The sequence below is a fragment of the Giraffa tippelskirchi genome, chromosome 4, assembly GCF_054371585.1.
Source record: "Giraffa tippelskirchi isolate mGirTip1 chromosome 4, T2T-mGirTip1v1.2.pri, whole genome shotgun sequence".
Taxonomy (NCBI): Eukaryota; Metazoa; Chordata; class Mammalia; order Artiodactyla; family Giraffidae; genus Giraffa; species Giraffa tippelskirchi.
Window position 1 is genome coordinate 184,032,253 of NC_137278.1, and position 18,961 is coordinate 184,051,213.

An 18,961-nucleotide genomic window follows, 5' to 3' on the forward strand; every position below is an offset into this window, starting at 1 on the left:
TAAATTTCTTTTTTATCCATGCATTTTGGTTTGATTAATTTCAGCCAGATTTTACGTGTTCATTGTCATAATCCAGAGCTTTTGGTAATATACTGGTTGTTGCCTATGTGATTAGTTTTAGTGCTTATCAGTTTTAAAGCGCTTTATGAAACTTTGAACTTCTTTTGGCATAAGCTATTCCCTTAATTATTTAAATACATATGAATGCTGGGAGGAAAAAATTATAAATAAATAATTTAATAATATATATGTAATGTGCCACACTAAGGCATTGTATGAAACATTATGGATGGAGGTTCGTGACATTGTACAGGAGGCAGAGATCAAGACCATACCTCCCCACAAAAAAGCAAAAAGGCAAAATGGTTGTCTGAGGAGGCCTTACAAATAGCTGAGAAAAGAAGAGAAGCAAGAGGCAAAGGAGAAAAGGAAAGATATACTCACTTGAATATAGGGTTCCAAAGAATAGCAAGGAGAGATAAGAAAGCCTTCCTCAGTGATCAATGCAAAGAAATAGAGGAAAACAATAGAACAGGAAAGGCTAGAGATCACTTCAAGAAAATTGGAGATACCAAGGGAACATTTCATGCAAAGTTGGGCACAATAAAGGACAGAAATGTTATGGACCTAACAGAAGCAGAAGATATTAAGAAAAGGTGGCAAGAATACACAGAAGAACTATACCAAAAAGATCTTCATGACCCAGATAACCACAATGGTGTGATCACTCACCTAGAGCCAGACATCCTGGAATCCAAAACCAAACAGGCCTTAAGAAGCATCACTAGAAACAAAACTAGTGGAGGTGATACGATTCCAGTTGAGCTATTTCAAATCCTAAAAGATGATGCTGTGAAAGTGCTTCACTCAATATGCCAGGAAATTTGGAAAACTCAGTGGTGGCCACGGGACTGGGAAAGCTCAGTTTTCATTCCAATCCCAAAAAAGGCAATGCCAAAGAATGTTCAAACTACCGCACAATTACACTCATCTCACACTCTAGCAAAGTAATGCTCAAAATTCTCCAAGCCAGGCTTCAACAGTACGTGAACTGTGAACTTCCAGATGTTCAAGCTGGATTTAGAAAAGGCAGAGGAACCAGAGATCAAATTGCCAACATCTGCTTGATCATCAAAAAAAGCTAGAGAGTTCCAGAAAAGCATTTACTTCTGCTTTATTGACTATGCGAAAGCTTTTGACTGTGTGGATGACACCAAACAGTGGAAAATTCTGAAAGAGATGGGAATACCAGACCACCTGACCTGCCTCTTGAGAAATCTGTATGCAGGTCAGGAAGCAACAGTTAGAACTGGACATGGAACAACAGGCTGGTTCCAACTAGGGAAAGGAGTACATCAAGGCTGTATATTGTCACCCTGCTCATTTAACTTATATGCAGAGTATATCATGAGAAACGCTGGGCTAGAAGAAGCACAAACTGAAGTCAAGATTGCCAGGAGAAATATTAATAACCACGGATATGCAGATGACACCACCCTCATGGCAGAAAGTGAAGAAGAACTAAAGAGCCTCTTGATGAAAGTGAAAGAGGAGAGTGAAAAAGTTGGCTTAAAACTCAACATTCAGAAAACTAAGATCATGGCATCTGGTCCCATCCCTTCATGGCAAATAGATGGGGAAACAATAGAAACAATGAGAGACTTTATTTTCTTGGGCTCCAAAATTACTGCAGATGGTGACTGCAGCCATGAAATCAAAAGACACTTGCTCCTTGGAAGAAAAGCTATGACCAACACATACAGCATATTAAAAAGCAGAGACATTACTTTGGTGACAAAGGTCTGTGTAGTCAAGGCTACGGTTTTTCCAGTAGCCATGTATGGATGTGAGAGTTGGACTATAAAGAAAGCTGAGCACCAAAGAACTGATGCTTTTGAACTGTGGTGTTGGAGAAGAGTCTTGAGAGTCCCTGGGACTGCCAGGAGATCCAACCAGTCAATCGTAAAGGAAATCAGTCCTGAATATGCATTGGAAGGACTGACACCGAAGCTGAAACTCCAATACTTTGGCCACCTGATGTGAAGAACTGACACCTTGGAAAAGACCCTGATGCTGGGAAAGATTGAAGGCAGAAGGAGAAGGGGACGACAGAGGATGAGATGGTTAGATGGCATCGCCAACTTGATGGACATGAGTTTGAGCAAGCTTTGGGAGTTGGTGATGGACAGGGAAGCCTGGTGTGCTGCAGTCCGTGGGGTTGCGAATAGTTGGACACAACTGAGCAACTGAACTGAACTGAAGGCACAGTATAATTAAAATAAAAAGAAAGACAGAGAACTTTTTAGAATCAAGAAGAGAGAAACTTTTCATAGAAAGAGGAATCCCCAGAAGTCTAAGAGCAAGTTTTTCAGCATAAACCTTACAGGTCAGAAGAAATGAAATGATATGTTAAAAGAACTCAGAAAAAAGCAAAAACAAACCATACCATCCAAAAATGCTATACTGAGCAAAAGAAACCTTCCAAATGAAAGAGAGGTAAAGACTCTCCCAGACAAACCAAAGCTGAAGGAGATCATCAACACCAGACTTCCTTTATAAGAAACACTAAAGCGAGTTCTTCAAGTTGAAATAAAAGAATACTAGACAGCAATATGATAGCAGAAGAAAGAACAAAACTTGTTAGTAAGGTAGACATAGAGACAAATACAATATACTGTATTTCTATAATAGTAGTGGGAAAATCAGTTTTGATTCTAGTATAAAAGTTTAATGACAACAATATTTAAAAAATAGTTATAAAAAATATTTTAAAAGATAGTATACATAGATGTAAACTGTGACAATAATAATGTAAAGTATATGAAAGGGGAGAATTTAATATGTAGAGCTTTTCGGCTATCAAATTTGTTGCTATCAGCCTCATAACTGTTATAATTATAGATATGGAACCACAAAAGACCTCAATTTGCCAAAGCAGTCCTGAGGAAAAAAGATCAAAGCTGAGTGTGTCACTCTCCCAGATTTTAGACAACTGAACAAAGATATAGCAACCAAAACAACCTGCTACTACCACAAAAAACAGATACATCAACAGAACAGAATAGAGAGCCTAGGAAAAAACCTCACATACCTATGGTCAGTTAATCTACAATAAAGGATGCAAGAATATACCATGGAAAAAAGACAAATCTCTCAACAAGTGATGTTGGAAAAAATGAACAGTTACATGTAAGACAATGAAATGAGTACATTTCCTCACACTAAATATATATATATATATATATACACACACGCACATATATATATATATATATATATATATATATACACACACACAGCTCAATATGGATTAAAAAGTTGAACGTAAGACCTGAAACCATAAGACATCTAGCAGAGAACATAGGCAGAACACTGTTTAACATAAATTGCAACAATATTTTTTTTGGATCTGTCTCCTAAGCTAAAAAAATCAAGCAAAAATAAACAAATGAGATCTAATTAAATTTAAAAGTCTTTGCACATCAAAGGAAACTATGGATAAAAAGAAAAGATAGTCTATAGGATTTGAAAATAATATGACTGGCAAGGTGTTAATACCCAAAATACATAAATAGCTCATACAACTCAATATTTAAAAAAAATAATTAAATAATTGGCAGAAGTTCTGAATAGACATTGTCCAAAGAAGACATACAAATGGCCAACAGACACATGAACAGATACTCAACATCACTAATAAATAAATGCACATCAAAAGAACAAGTGTAAGATATAACCTCACGCTTGTCAGAATGGCTTATCATCAAAACAACTACAAATAATAAGTGTTGGTGATGATGTGGAGAAAAGATATAGCACAGGGAATTATATCCATTATCTTGTAATAAGTTCTAGTGTAGCATAGTCTGTATGCTGTATGCTGTTGATGGGAATGTAAATTAGTGCAGACACTTACAGTATGGAGGTTCCTCAAAAACCTAAAAATAGAACTAATATATGGTCCAGCAATTCCACTCCTGAGTCTATATCTGGAAAAATCAAAGACACTAATTAAAAAAGATATATGAACCCCACTGTTTATAGTAGGACTATTACTCAAGCATAAAAAAGAATGAAAATCTCCCATTTATAGTGATGTGAATGGACCTAGAAAATGTGATTTGATAAAAACAAATATTGTATGATATCACTTACACGTGGAATCTAAAAATTAATACAAGCAAAGGCTTTTTCTGTATAGCAAAACAGAAAAAGACACAGATATAGAAAAAGAACTAGTGGTTTCCAGTGGTGAAGGGGAAAAGAGGAAGGAGGCAATTAGGGGTATAAAATTAAGAGATACAAACTGCTAAAATAGATAAGCACTAAGTCTTCCCTGATGGCTCAGATGATAAAGAATCTGCCTGCAATGTAGGAGACCTGGTTTCAATTCCTGGGTTGGGAAGATTCCCTGGAGAAGGGAATGGCTACCCAATCCAGTATTCTTGCCTGGAGAATTCCATGGACAGAGGAGCCTGGTGGGCTATGGTCCATGGGATTGCAAAGAGTCAGACATGACTGAGTGACTAACACTTTCACTTTCAAGGATATAAGATATAGCACAGGGAATTATATCCATTATCTTGTAATAAGTTCTAGTGTAGTATAGTCTGTCAAAATACTGAGTCTCTATGCTATACACCTGAAACTAATATAATATTGTGAGTCAACTACACTTCAACTAAAAAACTGAAAATTAAAAAGAAGCAAGACTCAACTATACCCTATGTATAAGACTCTCACTTTCTCACTTTAGAACTAAAGACGCACAAAGACTGAAAGTGACGTGATAGAAAAGGATATTCCACAAAGTAGGTAACCAAAAGTGGTTGTACTTGCTTCAGACAAAACAGATTTTAAGTAAAAATGTCACAAGAGACAAAAGAAGACATTGATATTAAAAATGAAAGAGTCGATTGACCAGGAAGATTTAATAAATATCTCTTTCTATCCCCAACATCAGAGTACCTAAATATATAAACACTGAATGGAGAAATAAACAGCAGTACAATAATAGTAGAAATTGAATACCTGATTTTAAGTAGTAAATAGAAATAATAAAGAAGTGGATAACTTGAACAACATTATAGACCAAACTGACCTAAAATACATACACAAAACATTCCACCCAACAATAGCAAAATGCATATTACTTTCAAGTGTACACATATCTTTGCATGTTTTGCCACAAAATAAATTTTAACAAATCTAAGAAGATTGATCTAATCCCAAGTATCTTTTCTATCCACAATGGAATGAAACTAGAAATCAATAGCAGGGTAAAAACTGGAGAATTCACAAATACGTGAAAATTTGCAACACCCTCTTGAACAATAGTAAAGAACGCTAAAAAGAATTTAGAAAATACCTCAAGACAAGCAAAACTGAAATCATAACATACCAAAACATATGGGATGTACATATACAGTACTAAGAAGGAATTTCATAGTGATTAGTGCCTTTATATAAAATGAAGAAAGATCTCAAATCAGCCACCCAGCTTTACATTTCAGTGTGCTGGAGGGACAGTGGTTTCATTCTCACAGGCACACCAAAGTGATGACAATCTGGCCAAGCACGTATGATTGCCTGCATGGTCCCATGCAGCATATTTGGAGAGGAGCTTAGAGCTAGCAAGATGGCCTTGTGTATAAAGTATGTTAATGGCTGTCTAATAATAAAGCCCAGAGGAGCAATACAAATAATAGTAGCTAGCTACTAATAGTACTATACACCAGATGTTGTTCTAGTGTTGTACTTCTATTAGTAGATTTATTTCTTAGCATAATTCTCTCAGTCAGATGCTATTATTTCCCTTTCACAGATGAAAAATCTTAGATACAGAGAGGGTATTTTTTTCCTTAGAGGTTTTGGAGATTAGGATCTGGGCATCTTTGCATGCCGTTACTCTGCCTAACTATGACTATATTAGGTAACATGACAAGGGGATATTAAATTTGCAAATGAAATTAAGGTTGCTAATCAGATGACCTTGAAGAGATTATCATATGTTGTCCTTGTTAACTCAATGTAATCCCAAGAGTCCTTTAAGCATGGATAAGAGAGCAGAAAAGTCAACACCAATGTGATGCAATTAACAAATATTTGATTGACCATCACTAGCTTTGAATATGGAAGAGAGTTATTAATCAAGAACTTTGGATAGTTTCTAGAAACTGGAAAAGACAAGGAAATTAGCTTTCCTCTAGAGTCTCAGGAAAGAATACAACCCTACCAACACCTTGGTTTTAGCCCAGTGAGACCTATTTCAGACTTCTTGACTTCAAAACTGTATGATTATTACACAGCTGTAATAAATTTGTGTTGCTTTATTCCATTAAGGACATAGATATGCACACACACCTATACATATGTGTGCATTTGCATGTCAGTGTCGAGTGGTGATAAATGCTTTGAAAAAAAATCAATTTGGTTGAAGAGTTACAGACAGGAAGTGCTATCTGTATATATGGGTGATATATGGTGTATATATATATATACATATATACAGATATATGTATATACATATACATATACATATATATATACATACATATGCATATATATGTATATATATATATATATATACCACTGTTTATATGGGGTGGTCAGAGATGAGGTAATGTTTAAACAGAGATTTGAGTGAGATGAAAGTGTAAGATATGGGATTAGAACATTTCAGATGAGGAAACAGTAAGTACAAGTTTCTCCAAGTCAGAAGTGCACTTTGCATCTTGAAAAATAGCAATAGGACAGAGGCAATGAGCCAGAGGAAAACTGTGGGATAGGTATTCTGTTGGTGGATACAAATGGGATAGTTATCCTAATGATTTCTGGAAAAGGAATAGGAATGAAGGTAGACTGAGACAACTTTTACTTTTGCCCTGTTATTTATATTTTTTTGATGATGATGCATTACTTTTATGTTTTTAAAGAATTTTCATTATAACGCAGCAGTACAAGAAATATGTTTGCTTGAAGCTGAATTATTTGGTATGAAGGGGAATATTTGGAAGTATAGAATGACAAAGATTATTTAAAAATCCACTTATAAATCCATGGTTACCAGAATATCTTGAGGGTACTAATGTTATGGAAATTCACAGATACTTTGGCAACATGGAGTACAACTGAGATCATGGGATTTCAGACTGCCTGAGTTCAGACCTTGGATCCACCACTTAGCAGCTTAAGGACCTAGAGAAAGTCATTCAACCTCTTAAAGTTGTTTTTTTTTTTTTCCCATCTGAAAAGGGAAATAATAGCACATGGCTGACTGAATTGCGATAATTAATACACCCACTAGTAGAACTAAAACAGGCTTCCCTGGTGGCTCAGTGATAACAAATCCGCCTGTAATGCAGGAGATGCTGGTTCAATCCCTGGGTTGGGAAGATCCCCTGGAGGAGGGCGTGGCAACCCACTCAAGTATTCTTGCCTGGAGAGTTCCATGGACAGAGGAGCCTGGCAGTCTACAGTCTTAGGATCACAAAGAGTCAGATAAGATTGAAGCAACTGAGCACATGTGCATGCAGAACTGAAACACTAGAACAGGACTTCCCTGGTCCTGCCAGTGGAGGGCACACGGGTTCAGTCCCTGGTCTGGGAAGATTCCACATGCCATGGAGCAACTAAGCCCATGCACAACTACTGAAGCCCATACACCTAGAGCCGTGCTCTGCAACAAGGGAAGCCACCACATTGAGAAGCTCCATCTGCCATAACTAGAGAAAGCCTGCACAGCCAGTGTTCAGTTCAGTCGCTCAGTTGTGTCTGACTCTTTGCAACCCCACGGACTGCAGCACAGCATGCCTCCCTGTCCATCACAAACTCCCGGAGTTTACTCAAACTTCTGTCCATCCAACCATCTCAATGGATGGTGATGCCATCCAACCATCTCATCCTCTGTCGTCCCCTTCTCCCACCATCAATCTTTCCCAGCATCAGGGTCTTTTCAAATAAGTCAGTTCTTTGCATCAGGTGGCCAAAGTATTGGAGCTTCAGCTTCAGCATCAGTCCTCCCAATGAATATTCAGACTTATTTCCTTTAGGATGGCCTGGTTGGATCATTATACATCCAGTGTAACAAAAAATTAAACACTAGAATAGTGTCTTGCATAACAGTAGATGCTCAATATACTATTATTGTGATTGCTTCTCTGGTCTTTATTATTGGACTGCAATTAACATACTTTATACACACTGATGACTTGTTAACTTGAAGCTTTTCTACAAATATGCTGCAAGAGTCTACACAGGCAACTTTATTTGCTTTAGCTAGTTTGTTGTCATCTTGAATACACGTGCAAATGAAATCACTATAACTGTCCATGTTTAAAAGCAAAATAATCCAGCACATCATACTACCCCTAGACAATAGAATTGTTCCAAATGCATTAGCCAGTAGCTTCTTCTGGTGACTGCTTCTTGGCTTAAATATTACTTAAATATTTCATCAGAATAGACTTTACCAGTAATCCCTGAAAAACAAACAGACCTCATGTTCCCTGGACAAAGTTAAAAAATACATTATATAACATGATTGCAATTGAGTTTAATCGCTGGTCTTTATTCAATTAGACAAAACTATAACTTTGAGGAAAACATTTTAAATAATGATCAACATCAGCCCTGCTTGAGTTTTTGATTTCTTCTAGTCTTCTCTGCATGTGTGCGTGCTCAGTCATGTCTGACTCTGCGACACTTGGACCATAGCCTACTAGGCTCCTCTCTCATGGGATTCTCCGGACAGGAATACTGGAGTGGGTTGCCATGCTCTCCTCCAGGGGATCTTCCTGACCCAGGGATCAAGCCCGCATCTCTTAGGTCTCCTACGTTGGCAGGCAGGTTCTGTATTACCACTAGCACCACCTGGGAAGCCCTATGGGGGTTTAAAGTCTTTATTACCATATGTAAAATAGATAGCCAATGGGAATTTGCTGTATGGCTCAGGAAACTCAAACAGGGGCTCTGTATCAACCTAGAGGGGTGGGATGGGGACGGAGATGGGAGGGAGGTTCAAAAGGGAGGGTCTATATGAATACCTATGGCTATATGTATACCCTGTCTGTGAAAATCCAAATACAGTCTATATCATTCAGTGTTTCACTGTTTTGTGACAAAAGCAAGAGAAAGGATTATCACTTTTACCCATTGCATACAGAAAAATTAACTGACCATCCCAAGTTATCAACTAGGCTTTTGGGCCAGGTCTTTTAGTTATTACAGATCTCTTTTCCATCAGACTATATTATTTAAATTAATAGAATAAAAATGCTATTTTCTTTTTTAAAAATTAAATAGGTCAAGACCACAAAGTAATTCACAAGACTGATAAATCTTCTCTGTCAATAGGTCAAATATAAGATTTTTTAAAAAACATATCATCCATTATACAAAGACTACTTTTATTTGAATCATATTTTTTATAAGTACCTTTTGTTCCATGAAGAATGAAGAGAGGATACCAAAATCTTTCTAAATTTTCGTTAATAAATTCTAAGCCAGAAATATCACCAAAGAAATACTTTTTCTGATTTAAAGACCAATGTATACCAAGATAAGTATCATTCTATATTTTAATGTATGCTTCTTTCAAAAACTCTAATTTGACTTTTAAAAAGACTGGCTGCCTTTTCTTGAAATAAAAATTCTCCCTTTACTTATTTTAGTTTGAAAATATGAAACTCTTTCTACCTTGAATCCATTGCAGCAGTTCCTAGTTTTCCTTTTCTCAGAAGGTTGTGCCTCTGCTGTCTTATCCAAATGATGATTTTGGTCCATCATTGAACTGCATGTATCATGTGAATGTTTTCAGTTGTTGTTGATATTTAGTTCAAAATGATCACCTTTTGAGAGAGAAAAAGTATGTTTTATTTCACATTAACAATTCAGAAATGAGAAAAACCTCAAGGTCAACATCCATCAATAAATAATTCCACAAATATTCATGTAGGATTTATTATGTCCTGATGAGGCAGAAATTGCTAGACAGTCTAAGACTCTGAGACCTCGGTTCTTTTTAATTTCATTTTTTTTCTCTTCCCAAGTATGATCTCACTCTTTGTTCCAATTACCAGGCGATCAGAGGAATACCTCCCTGATCTGGAGGGTCATAAAACATTCAGACCAAGGACAAGACAATCATTACCTACTGTCCAGTTTATCAAGTGGAAAAACAAAAACAAAACTCCAAGAAGACCATTAGCTCTTAAACATACCTCTGGTTCCTAAATAATGGTCTGGGGTCTTGAGAAAGGGTTGAGGGATGGCATCACAATGTTTAGAGAAACTGAGAAATAGGGGAACCAAAAAAGCCATAAAAATGGCAAACTGGACTTTGCGACACTCAATCTGATTGGTCAAAAATGATGTACATTAAAGTCATGAGCCAACCAAAGATATACAATTTCATACTAGTAAAGATATAAAACTGCTGTAATCCCCGCCTTCTGGGGGCTCTTCACCCCCTCTCAGTGTCTATGCTGTGAGCTTTGTATCTCTATCCTTTAAAATAAACTTTGCCTGTGTGAGTGTTTGCAAGTTTGCAGATTTCATTTTTCGGCTTCATGAACAGAACTCGGGTTTCACGTTTCACCGATCACTGAAACACAAAATGAAGGGGAAGCGCACACACACACACACACAAATTTCTAGTTTTAGTGAGATTATAATTTAGGAAGATAAATTTATAAAGGGAAACTTGAATCAACAAATAAGGTAAAATAGAGTCACACACTAGATTAGATTAAACAAATTATTAGCAATATCTATTAGAAATAAAACCTGGGGACTTTCCTGATGGCACAGTGGATAGGAATCCTCCTGCCAATGCAGAGAACATGGGATCGATCCCTGGTCCAGGAGGATTCCACATGCCACAGAGGAACTAAGCCCACACCGCAACTATTGAGCCTGTGCTCTAGAGCCCATGAGCCGCAACTACTGAGCCCCCAGGAAGAGTAGTCCCTACTTACCACAACTAGAGAAAATCTGTTCACAGCACAGCCAAACAAATAAATAAATATTTTTTTAAAAGAGAAAGAAAGAAAACTTTGTTACATCTTCTGCATATCTGCATTACAAGATCTAGGAAAACAAACATGTTTAATTCATCTTTGCATACTCAGTCGTGTCCTACTCTTCGAGACCCTAAAGACTGTAGCCCACCAGGCTCCTCTGTCCATGGAATCTTCTGTGAAGAATACTGGAGTGGGTTGCCATTTCCTTCTCCAGGGGATCTTCCCAATCCGGGGATCAAACCTGCATCTCTTGCCTCTCCTGCACTGGCAGGCAGATTCTTTACTCCTGAGCCACCTGAGAAGCCCTTAATTCATCTTTATGTCTTTACAAAGTGTCAAATACTGCCTTCCACATAGTAGATAGTCAAAATGAGCAGAAAAATCAATGTAATAAATTATAATTAGAATGGCCTAAAAAGGTTTCATAGAGAAAATACCTCTGGAACCAGGCTCAAAAAGCAGGTAGAGTTTGGACTTGTTAAAAAGTGCTTAGTGTACTCCAAGTAACTCTCAGAGAGATATGGTCATGCCTGACCTCAGGATAACCACAATTCCACTTTATTTTAACTAATTAAACAGAATCATTCCTTTTCTTTGTATTTCTACTACTTTCCCAGACAGACTATGTGTCCTCACCTCTCTCCTACATATTGGGAAAAATATCCAGGTAAAGAGTTGGAAAAGTAGGCACTTTTACCTTATTTCTGGAAAAAGATTAAATTGCAATAAATCACTACAAATTAATTAAAAGAGTGGAATATCAATTCAGAGTTGACTGTAAACATCATGACATTTTAGCCTGACCTGTACTGGTGGTACTAAGGCGGGGAAAAAAAGGGAAAACAGCATTCACTAACTTTTTAGATCTTTTACAGTTTTGTAAAAAACAATAATTTTTAATTAAATAAACTTAACAATAATTATTAGGCTAGCCATCTTCCTGAATTGGAGAAGGGAGCTGATATTTTTGAGTCCATAGTTTGTGCCAAGAACTGGGCTGAGCAGAATTTTTTCTCATTGAATCAGAGATAAAATAATCTTGAAAACCTATTTCTTCCCCTTGAGTCAAACTTGAGTTGAAACAAATAACGTCAAGGTAGGTAAGTGTCTTTGAGACACATCCCATTTCTCAATGCTTGCCAGCTAACACTTCAACCCACATTATCCAGTTGGAATCAAAGAAATCAAGAGCAAGTTTAATAATTCTATATAGTCAGTGATAATAATTGCCTTGGAGCATGTTTTGAGAAGATAACCAGAGGTTCATTTTTTCAGACTTGAATTCCACTTGGATAGAAAGTAACAGGAATGGGATTTCAGACTTTATTGGTGAATTATCAATGTCTGATTTTCTGTCTTTTATTTTCAAAAACACAAGCCTGAGGCTCAGCTACCTCTAGAAGATAGGTTTTAAGGGCTTAGAATATAAGCATATAGAAGACACACGGCATAAAATGTGTAATATTTATCATATCCATCAAAACAATTTTTGTCCTTGAAATTTGTGGGAGTTTCTCACATAAGAGAAACACTGAAGTTTGAGAATTTAAAAAGTTCTTTCTTACCTGGACTTAGGATCCCACAGCAACAGGTCTATCCCTTTATCTGTTGTCAGAGTCTCTTGCTAAATAGTTAGCTGGTTATTTTTTTTTTCAGTCCAATGATGATTAACTACCTTATTAGGTCATTGTCCTAGGCAAATAGAAGAAAATAGACTACTTATTATAAGAATCTCCACTGCACACTTATATTTTAAAAATTATGTTAATAATGTCTCAGAACTTACAAAATATTTGTATATAAGAGTTCAAATATTAAGCTTTATTTCTGAGAATAATTTATATTTTCTTACTCAGTTTGCATATTTTCTTTAAAAATACAAATACAACAGATTATCCAAAGTATCAAAACTCTTCCATATAAAGAAGACTACAAGGCAATTTTTAAAACTTGTCTATAGATTGCTTTAATATTCAAAGGATCAAATACACTTTTTTGCTTGATTCTTTTTGTTATGAAAGTTGCTCAGTTGTGTCCAACTAACTGCACCCTCATGGACTGTAGCCCACCAGGCTCCTCTGTCCATGGAATTCTCCAGGCAAGACTACTGGAGTGGGTTGCCATTCCCTTCTCCAGTGTATCTTCCTGACCCATGTATCAAACTCAGGTTTCCTGCATTGCAGGCAGATTCTTTACCACCTGAGCCACCAGAAAGCCCCCTTTTGTTTGGTACTTGGGTGCAATTCTAACATGATCTGTCTGGATACCAGATGTCCCATATGGAATAGTAAAAGTGTCAATTTACTACAAGATAGATTTTCTAAATGACAAAATTTTTTAAAGATGATGGAAGTCAAGACTACTTTGCATGACAGGTTTCTTATAACAATGTCTACAGAAAGATAGATCACAAAGTTTCTATTAACCTGGTTTTTAGAGAAGGGGAGAGCTTGATCCAGTTGCAAGTTTTCTTGAGGAGGTATGAAGTTTAATGCTTTCATTCTTTCATTCACTCACTCAAACATTGTTGAATCCCCGTTATACCTCTTTACCCCAGTCATTGGACTCTGTTCTGGAGGTGTACAGAAGTTAAGTAAACGTGAAAGTGTTAGTCACTCAGTTGTGTCCAACTCTTTGCGACCTCATGGACTGTAGCCCGCCAGGCTCCTCTGTCCATGGAACTTCCCAGGCAAGATTACTGAAGTGGGTAGCCATTCCCTTCTCCAGGGGATCTTCCTGATCCAGGGATCAAACTCAGGTCTCCTTCACACGTACTGATGTAAGTGTCAACTTAAAAAATTGTCATAACCTAAAAGTTGAGTGTTTTGCTTTATTTGGTGGGAATTCTTAGGATTTCAAGCATGAGATGGTGACTGTAGCCATGAAATAAAAAAACACTTGCTCCTTGGAAGAAAAGCGGTGACAAACCTAGACAGCATGTTAAAAAGCAGAAACATCACTTTGCCAACAAAGGCCCATGTAGTCAAAGCTATTATTTTTCCAGTAGTGATGTACGAATGTGAGAGCTGGACCATAAAGAAGGTTGAGTGCTGAAGAATTGATGCTTCCCAACTGTGGTGCTGGAGAAGACTCTTGAGAGTTCCTTGGGCAGCAAGAAGATCAAACCAGTCAACCCTGAATATTCATTGGAAGGACTGATGCTGAAGCTGAAGCTCCAGTACTTTGGCCACCTGATTCAGATACTAGACTCATTGGAAAAGACCCTGATGCTGGGAAAGACTGAGGGCAAGAGGAGAAGGGGCAACAGAGGATGAGATAGTTGGATGGCTTCACTGACTCAATGGACATGAGTATGAGCAAACTCTGGGAGATAGTGAAGGTCAGAAAAGCCTGGAGTGCTACAGTTCATGGTGTCACAGAGAGTCGGGCATGACTTAGCTTCTGAAAAACAACAACAAGTAGCTCAAGAGACAGCATCTCAAGTAACCCTGAGAGAACTGCTCCGAGGAGGCAGGGGGAGGAGGCAGGTTATAGAGAGGTTTGCAAGAAAGGGCAGGTAGTCTGAACATCAAAAGATTATTGTTAATAAAGGAAAAACAGATATCTCAAGGAATTTAGCACTTTTCTGTGTATGGGAAGATACAAAAGTTTGGGCTCACTGAAATCATTCCTTTCATATGCATCTCAGCTATGTGGGGCCAGTATCTGGCATTTTCCACTCCTGCCCCCAGCTCCTCAGTGCTCACCTTAGGGAGTGACTGATGGCTGCTTGATAGCAGGTGTTGTTCTTCCTGGGCACCCTCGGGACTCAGAAATTCACATTTGGAGTGCCAGATTCGTGGATGACTGTGAAATCCTTATTTGTTGATATGACAGAAATACTCTATTTCTTATAAGTAAGATTTATACCTTTCTTCTATCACATGAATAAATAATATATATTATATATGTTTTATACATGTATGTTATTTATTTATTATGCAGCATACTTAATATCATATATGGATAGAGATATCTGCATGTGTGTATATATATATATATATATATATAGCTATTATATAGAGATAGCAATGTAAATGTATATGTATGTACCTAGATATGCACATACACATGTGAATATATATATACGCACATACTTATGTTGTAATGTGAAGATGCGTATGTGAAAATACTGTTATCCCTTATCACTTCTGCAGGACAATCTTTGATACAACTGCAACAATATTTATTTAAGCCCTGTATCTCAGTTATTTGATTGATTAGTTCTATCCTGGCTTATTCTTAGAACTGTTGGAACCACGGGAAGAACAAGAAAGTGCTGAGGGGAAAGGTTTAGGAATCTCTAATTTCTCAATTAAAGGTAACTGAGAAAAGAAGATCTGGGGCTGGGAAGATTAGGGTTCAGCCTCCCAAATATTCCTCAGCAGAATCAGCATCTATAGCAGTCGGGTCCCGACACCCAGGAGATTCTGATTCAGTTGACCAAAGATTATGATTTCTTAATAAGCACTCGAGTGACCTTTTGTGTGACACCCGATTTTGAGAACCACTGTAGCAGAGCTGGAGGACGTTTTGAATTGATTTTGTGTGCTTCCCTTTCATTCAGAGTCGGGATACGGTTTAGGTGTTCCTATGCTAATGATTTTCTCTCTAAATTCTATTCTACTCTAGCCGCACCACGTTGTTTTGAGACAACCGTAGAAAGAATGAAGGTAAAACAGTACAAGTTAACTAGATCCTTTTTAATCTAATCTAATCTCTGGTGAAATTCTGGAGTGTTTCCAGAGATCAAAGAACATTTGCTCTTTTTCTTGCGTGACTGTTTAAGCACTTAGACCGTTCTTGTGTGACTTGTGGAAGAATAAAAGTGGTCAGAGGAAAGATATTGCAACAGTTCTTTCAAGATCAATACTATGCTAACCTCCATAGGTCAATAGAATTGCAAAATTTCCTAAAAATAACCTTATTGATATTTACTGCAGAAATAATCACCCCAGTTCTAATGATATATTATGGTCTTTGAAATCTGATAGACTTTGATGCCAGTGTGTCTCTGCCACTTGCTAGCAGTATGAACTCAAGTAGGTTATCTAAACTTTTCTGAGCATTAATAACCATGTTTATACAGTAGGAAGACAATACTTGGATTAAGGATTAAATAATATACATAAAGTGTTTTGCATAGTACTTGACAAATTATTGATTCAATACTTAATAAGATTAACTGTATGACATTAGTGTATTATAAATATTTAAAGCAATTACTTCATATGAAGTGAATAAAAATAAAATCTCTAAGACACACCCCCAGCAGTTCTTTTTTTTACAGAAGCTTTTTATTTCCTGAGTGCTCAGATGTGTCCACAGACATTATTGAGCAGGGAGCCTTCAGGCTCAAAGCCAACCTGCAGTTGCCTACTCCAAACTTCTCTTGACAATGGTCAAGAGGCTGTTCTATAACACAACGTTATAAATCAACTATACTCCAATAAAAGTTAATTTTAAAAAAAGAGGTGGGGACTTCCTTGGCAGTCTGGTGGCTAAGGCTCTGTTCTCCTAATGCAGGGGGCATAGGTTTGATCCCTTGTCAGGGAACTAAGATCGTGCATGCTGCCCCAAATCCTGAAAGCTTTCCAGCATCACCAAAATTAAAAAAACACAGGAAAATAGTGGAAAACATATTTTAGAAAAAAATGGGAAGCACTAGGAGGCTGCAGACTCTTGGAAAGAACTCACATCTCTCTACCCACCAAAGCCCTGGTATCGTCGTGACTGATCTTACTGTGGCCATCATCTCTCTTATGTTGATCACCGCCATGAGAAGCAAGGGATTCCCTGATCATGCTTGTCAGTGCCATTCTGATTCCCATATGGCTCTGCACACTCCTGTATTTGTCCCTCATCTCCTATCTCTCTCTCAGTCCTGAAATGAGATCCTTCTCTTGAGATTTTTTTGGAACTCATGAGTAATCGCAAGTATAATTCCCTTTACCTTCAGCCTCTTTCCTGACACATTTTGCCTCACATTCTTGCTTTCACTTAAACTTTGCCTTTCCCTGAAGACACTTCCTCTCTGGCTGCTGTGATCAATGCTGGATGCATTGTTCTCTATTTTACACCACATTGGAAGCACTGGTTTCCAATTTGCCGCCTTACTTTGTTGCTTCTTTTTTTTTTTTTTTTAAGGATTTTTTGAATGTGGACTATTTTAAAATTCTTTATTGGATTTGTTACAATATTGCCTTTGTTTTATGTTTTCATTTGTTGGCGGGGCTGCAAGGCATGTGGGATCTTAGCTTCCCAATGAGGAATTAAACCTGCACCCCCTGTATTGGAAGGTGAAGTCTTAACCACTGGACTTCGAGGGAAGGCCCTCCTCTCTGTTTTTAAACCTTCTCCTCTCTGAACGCATTGGTATGAATCTCAAATTTAAAGACCATCACTTCTTCATGGTGGAATAATCTACCAGTCCTTGAGTGGTTCCTACCTCTTCTATGAGGTTCAGCTCTTGGTTCAAAGCCAATCTCTCAAAGTATCCCTGCTGTCATAATTATTGTAATGTCATTGGTCATGAAGAGAATCCTTCTAATCCTTCCACTTCTTAGTTTTTCAACTTTCTCTTCTCTAATAGTCTTTCTTCTATCCACTCCAATGGACATATCCTAGACTTTGTCACATCAAATTGCAATTTCTCCCTACTGCCAGCTGCAAGGATTGGATCTCCACTATCTATGTTGCCAGCTCACAAACTAGAGTACTCTGGATGCAACAGTGCTTTCTAATGACCAGGATCTATCTGACTATTGATGGATTCTACCAGAGATTTCACTGTGCCTTATTTCACGTCGCCATTTCCCTCCGTATCTGGGTTAAATTGCTGGTCATGGTAATCACTTTCATCCATATATCTTCAAGTCATTTATGATCTTGGTATCATTTTAATTGCTTAGCAGAACTACAACCTGGATTAAATACAACTCTCAGACAACTCTGTCCATTCATCCATATTGCTGAACATGACTAAAGGAAAATTCTCAACCATGTTGGCTTTAAATTTATGATCATGAAGTTCAAGGGGGGTCTTTCTTGGGCTTAGGTATCATGCTGCATTTTCCCAGTCCACATTTTGCCTTCTCAGTAACTATTTTGTGCCCTCATCTCTCTCTCCTCAAAACTCTAACACATCCTTTCCTATCTCCACCTTCAAATGATGATGATTTCACTAACAAAAATGAAGAACAACTTGGGAGTTGGTGATGGACAGGGAAGCCTGGCGGGCTGCAGTCCAGGGGGTTGCAAAGAGTCGGACACGACTGAGTGACTGAACTGATTGAATGAAGAACAAAATTTCCCAAATCTCCTTTCAATGCATCTATTAACCTGTAGCATCAGTACCACATACTCTGTCTTGATGAACTGTCTATGCTCTAGCTAAAACCAACCTCCACTTGTCCACTTGTGCTTTCTCTGGTGTTTTCAAGGATACCCATTTTTCCTTTCTAAAGACTTGTTCCCTTGAGCATATATACATGCCATCACTTTTTCATCTTCAAAAATCCCTCTTTTGATCCCATTCCCCTTCCAGGTATCACTTTACTTTTGTGCTGTTTTTACATTTTAAAAAATCTCAAAAAGCTTATCTATAATTACTGTCTTCTATTCCTTCCCTCACATTCTCCCTTGAGTACACTTCCATCAAGTTTTTACCCCCAACTCTTCACTCAATTATTCTTGCCTAAGTTATAAATTACCTAAATGCTACATGTAATGGTCTTCAGCAGACTAGAGCTATTAGGATTTTTTCCACAGTTGATTATTTCCTTCTCCTGAAAATACTTTTCAGGATACTATCTATTGTGATTTTCCTCTTAACTGGCTAGCTACTCCAATTCCACATCATTTACTGACTCCTTTATATACTTTGGCTTCTTAAAGTATTTCAGGGGACCTCCCTGGTAATCAAGTGGTTAAGACTTTCC

General features: G+C 37.5%; 1 protein-coding gene and 1 long non-coding RNA gene across 2 annotated transcripts in view; one reads left to right on the forward strand and one right to left on the reverse strand.

The window, feature by feature from the left end:
• Window positions 1–9,786, reverse strand: part of LOC145546180 (solute carrier organic anion transporter family member 1B3-like) — a 70,417-nt gene extending 60,631 nt beyond the window's left edge. The window contains exon 1 of the mRNA XM_081592263.1: window positions 9,697–9,786. Within this exon, the coding sequence (XP_081448389.1) occupies window positions 9,697–9,786 (90 nt within the window). The remainder of the gene's footprint in view (window positions 1–9,696) is intronic.
• Window positions 1–18,961, forward strand: part of LOC145546186 (uncharacterized) — a 238,619-nt gene that overhangs the window by 62,153 nt on the left and 157,505 nt on the right. The gene's annotated exons all lie outside the window — the stretch shown is intronic.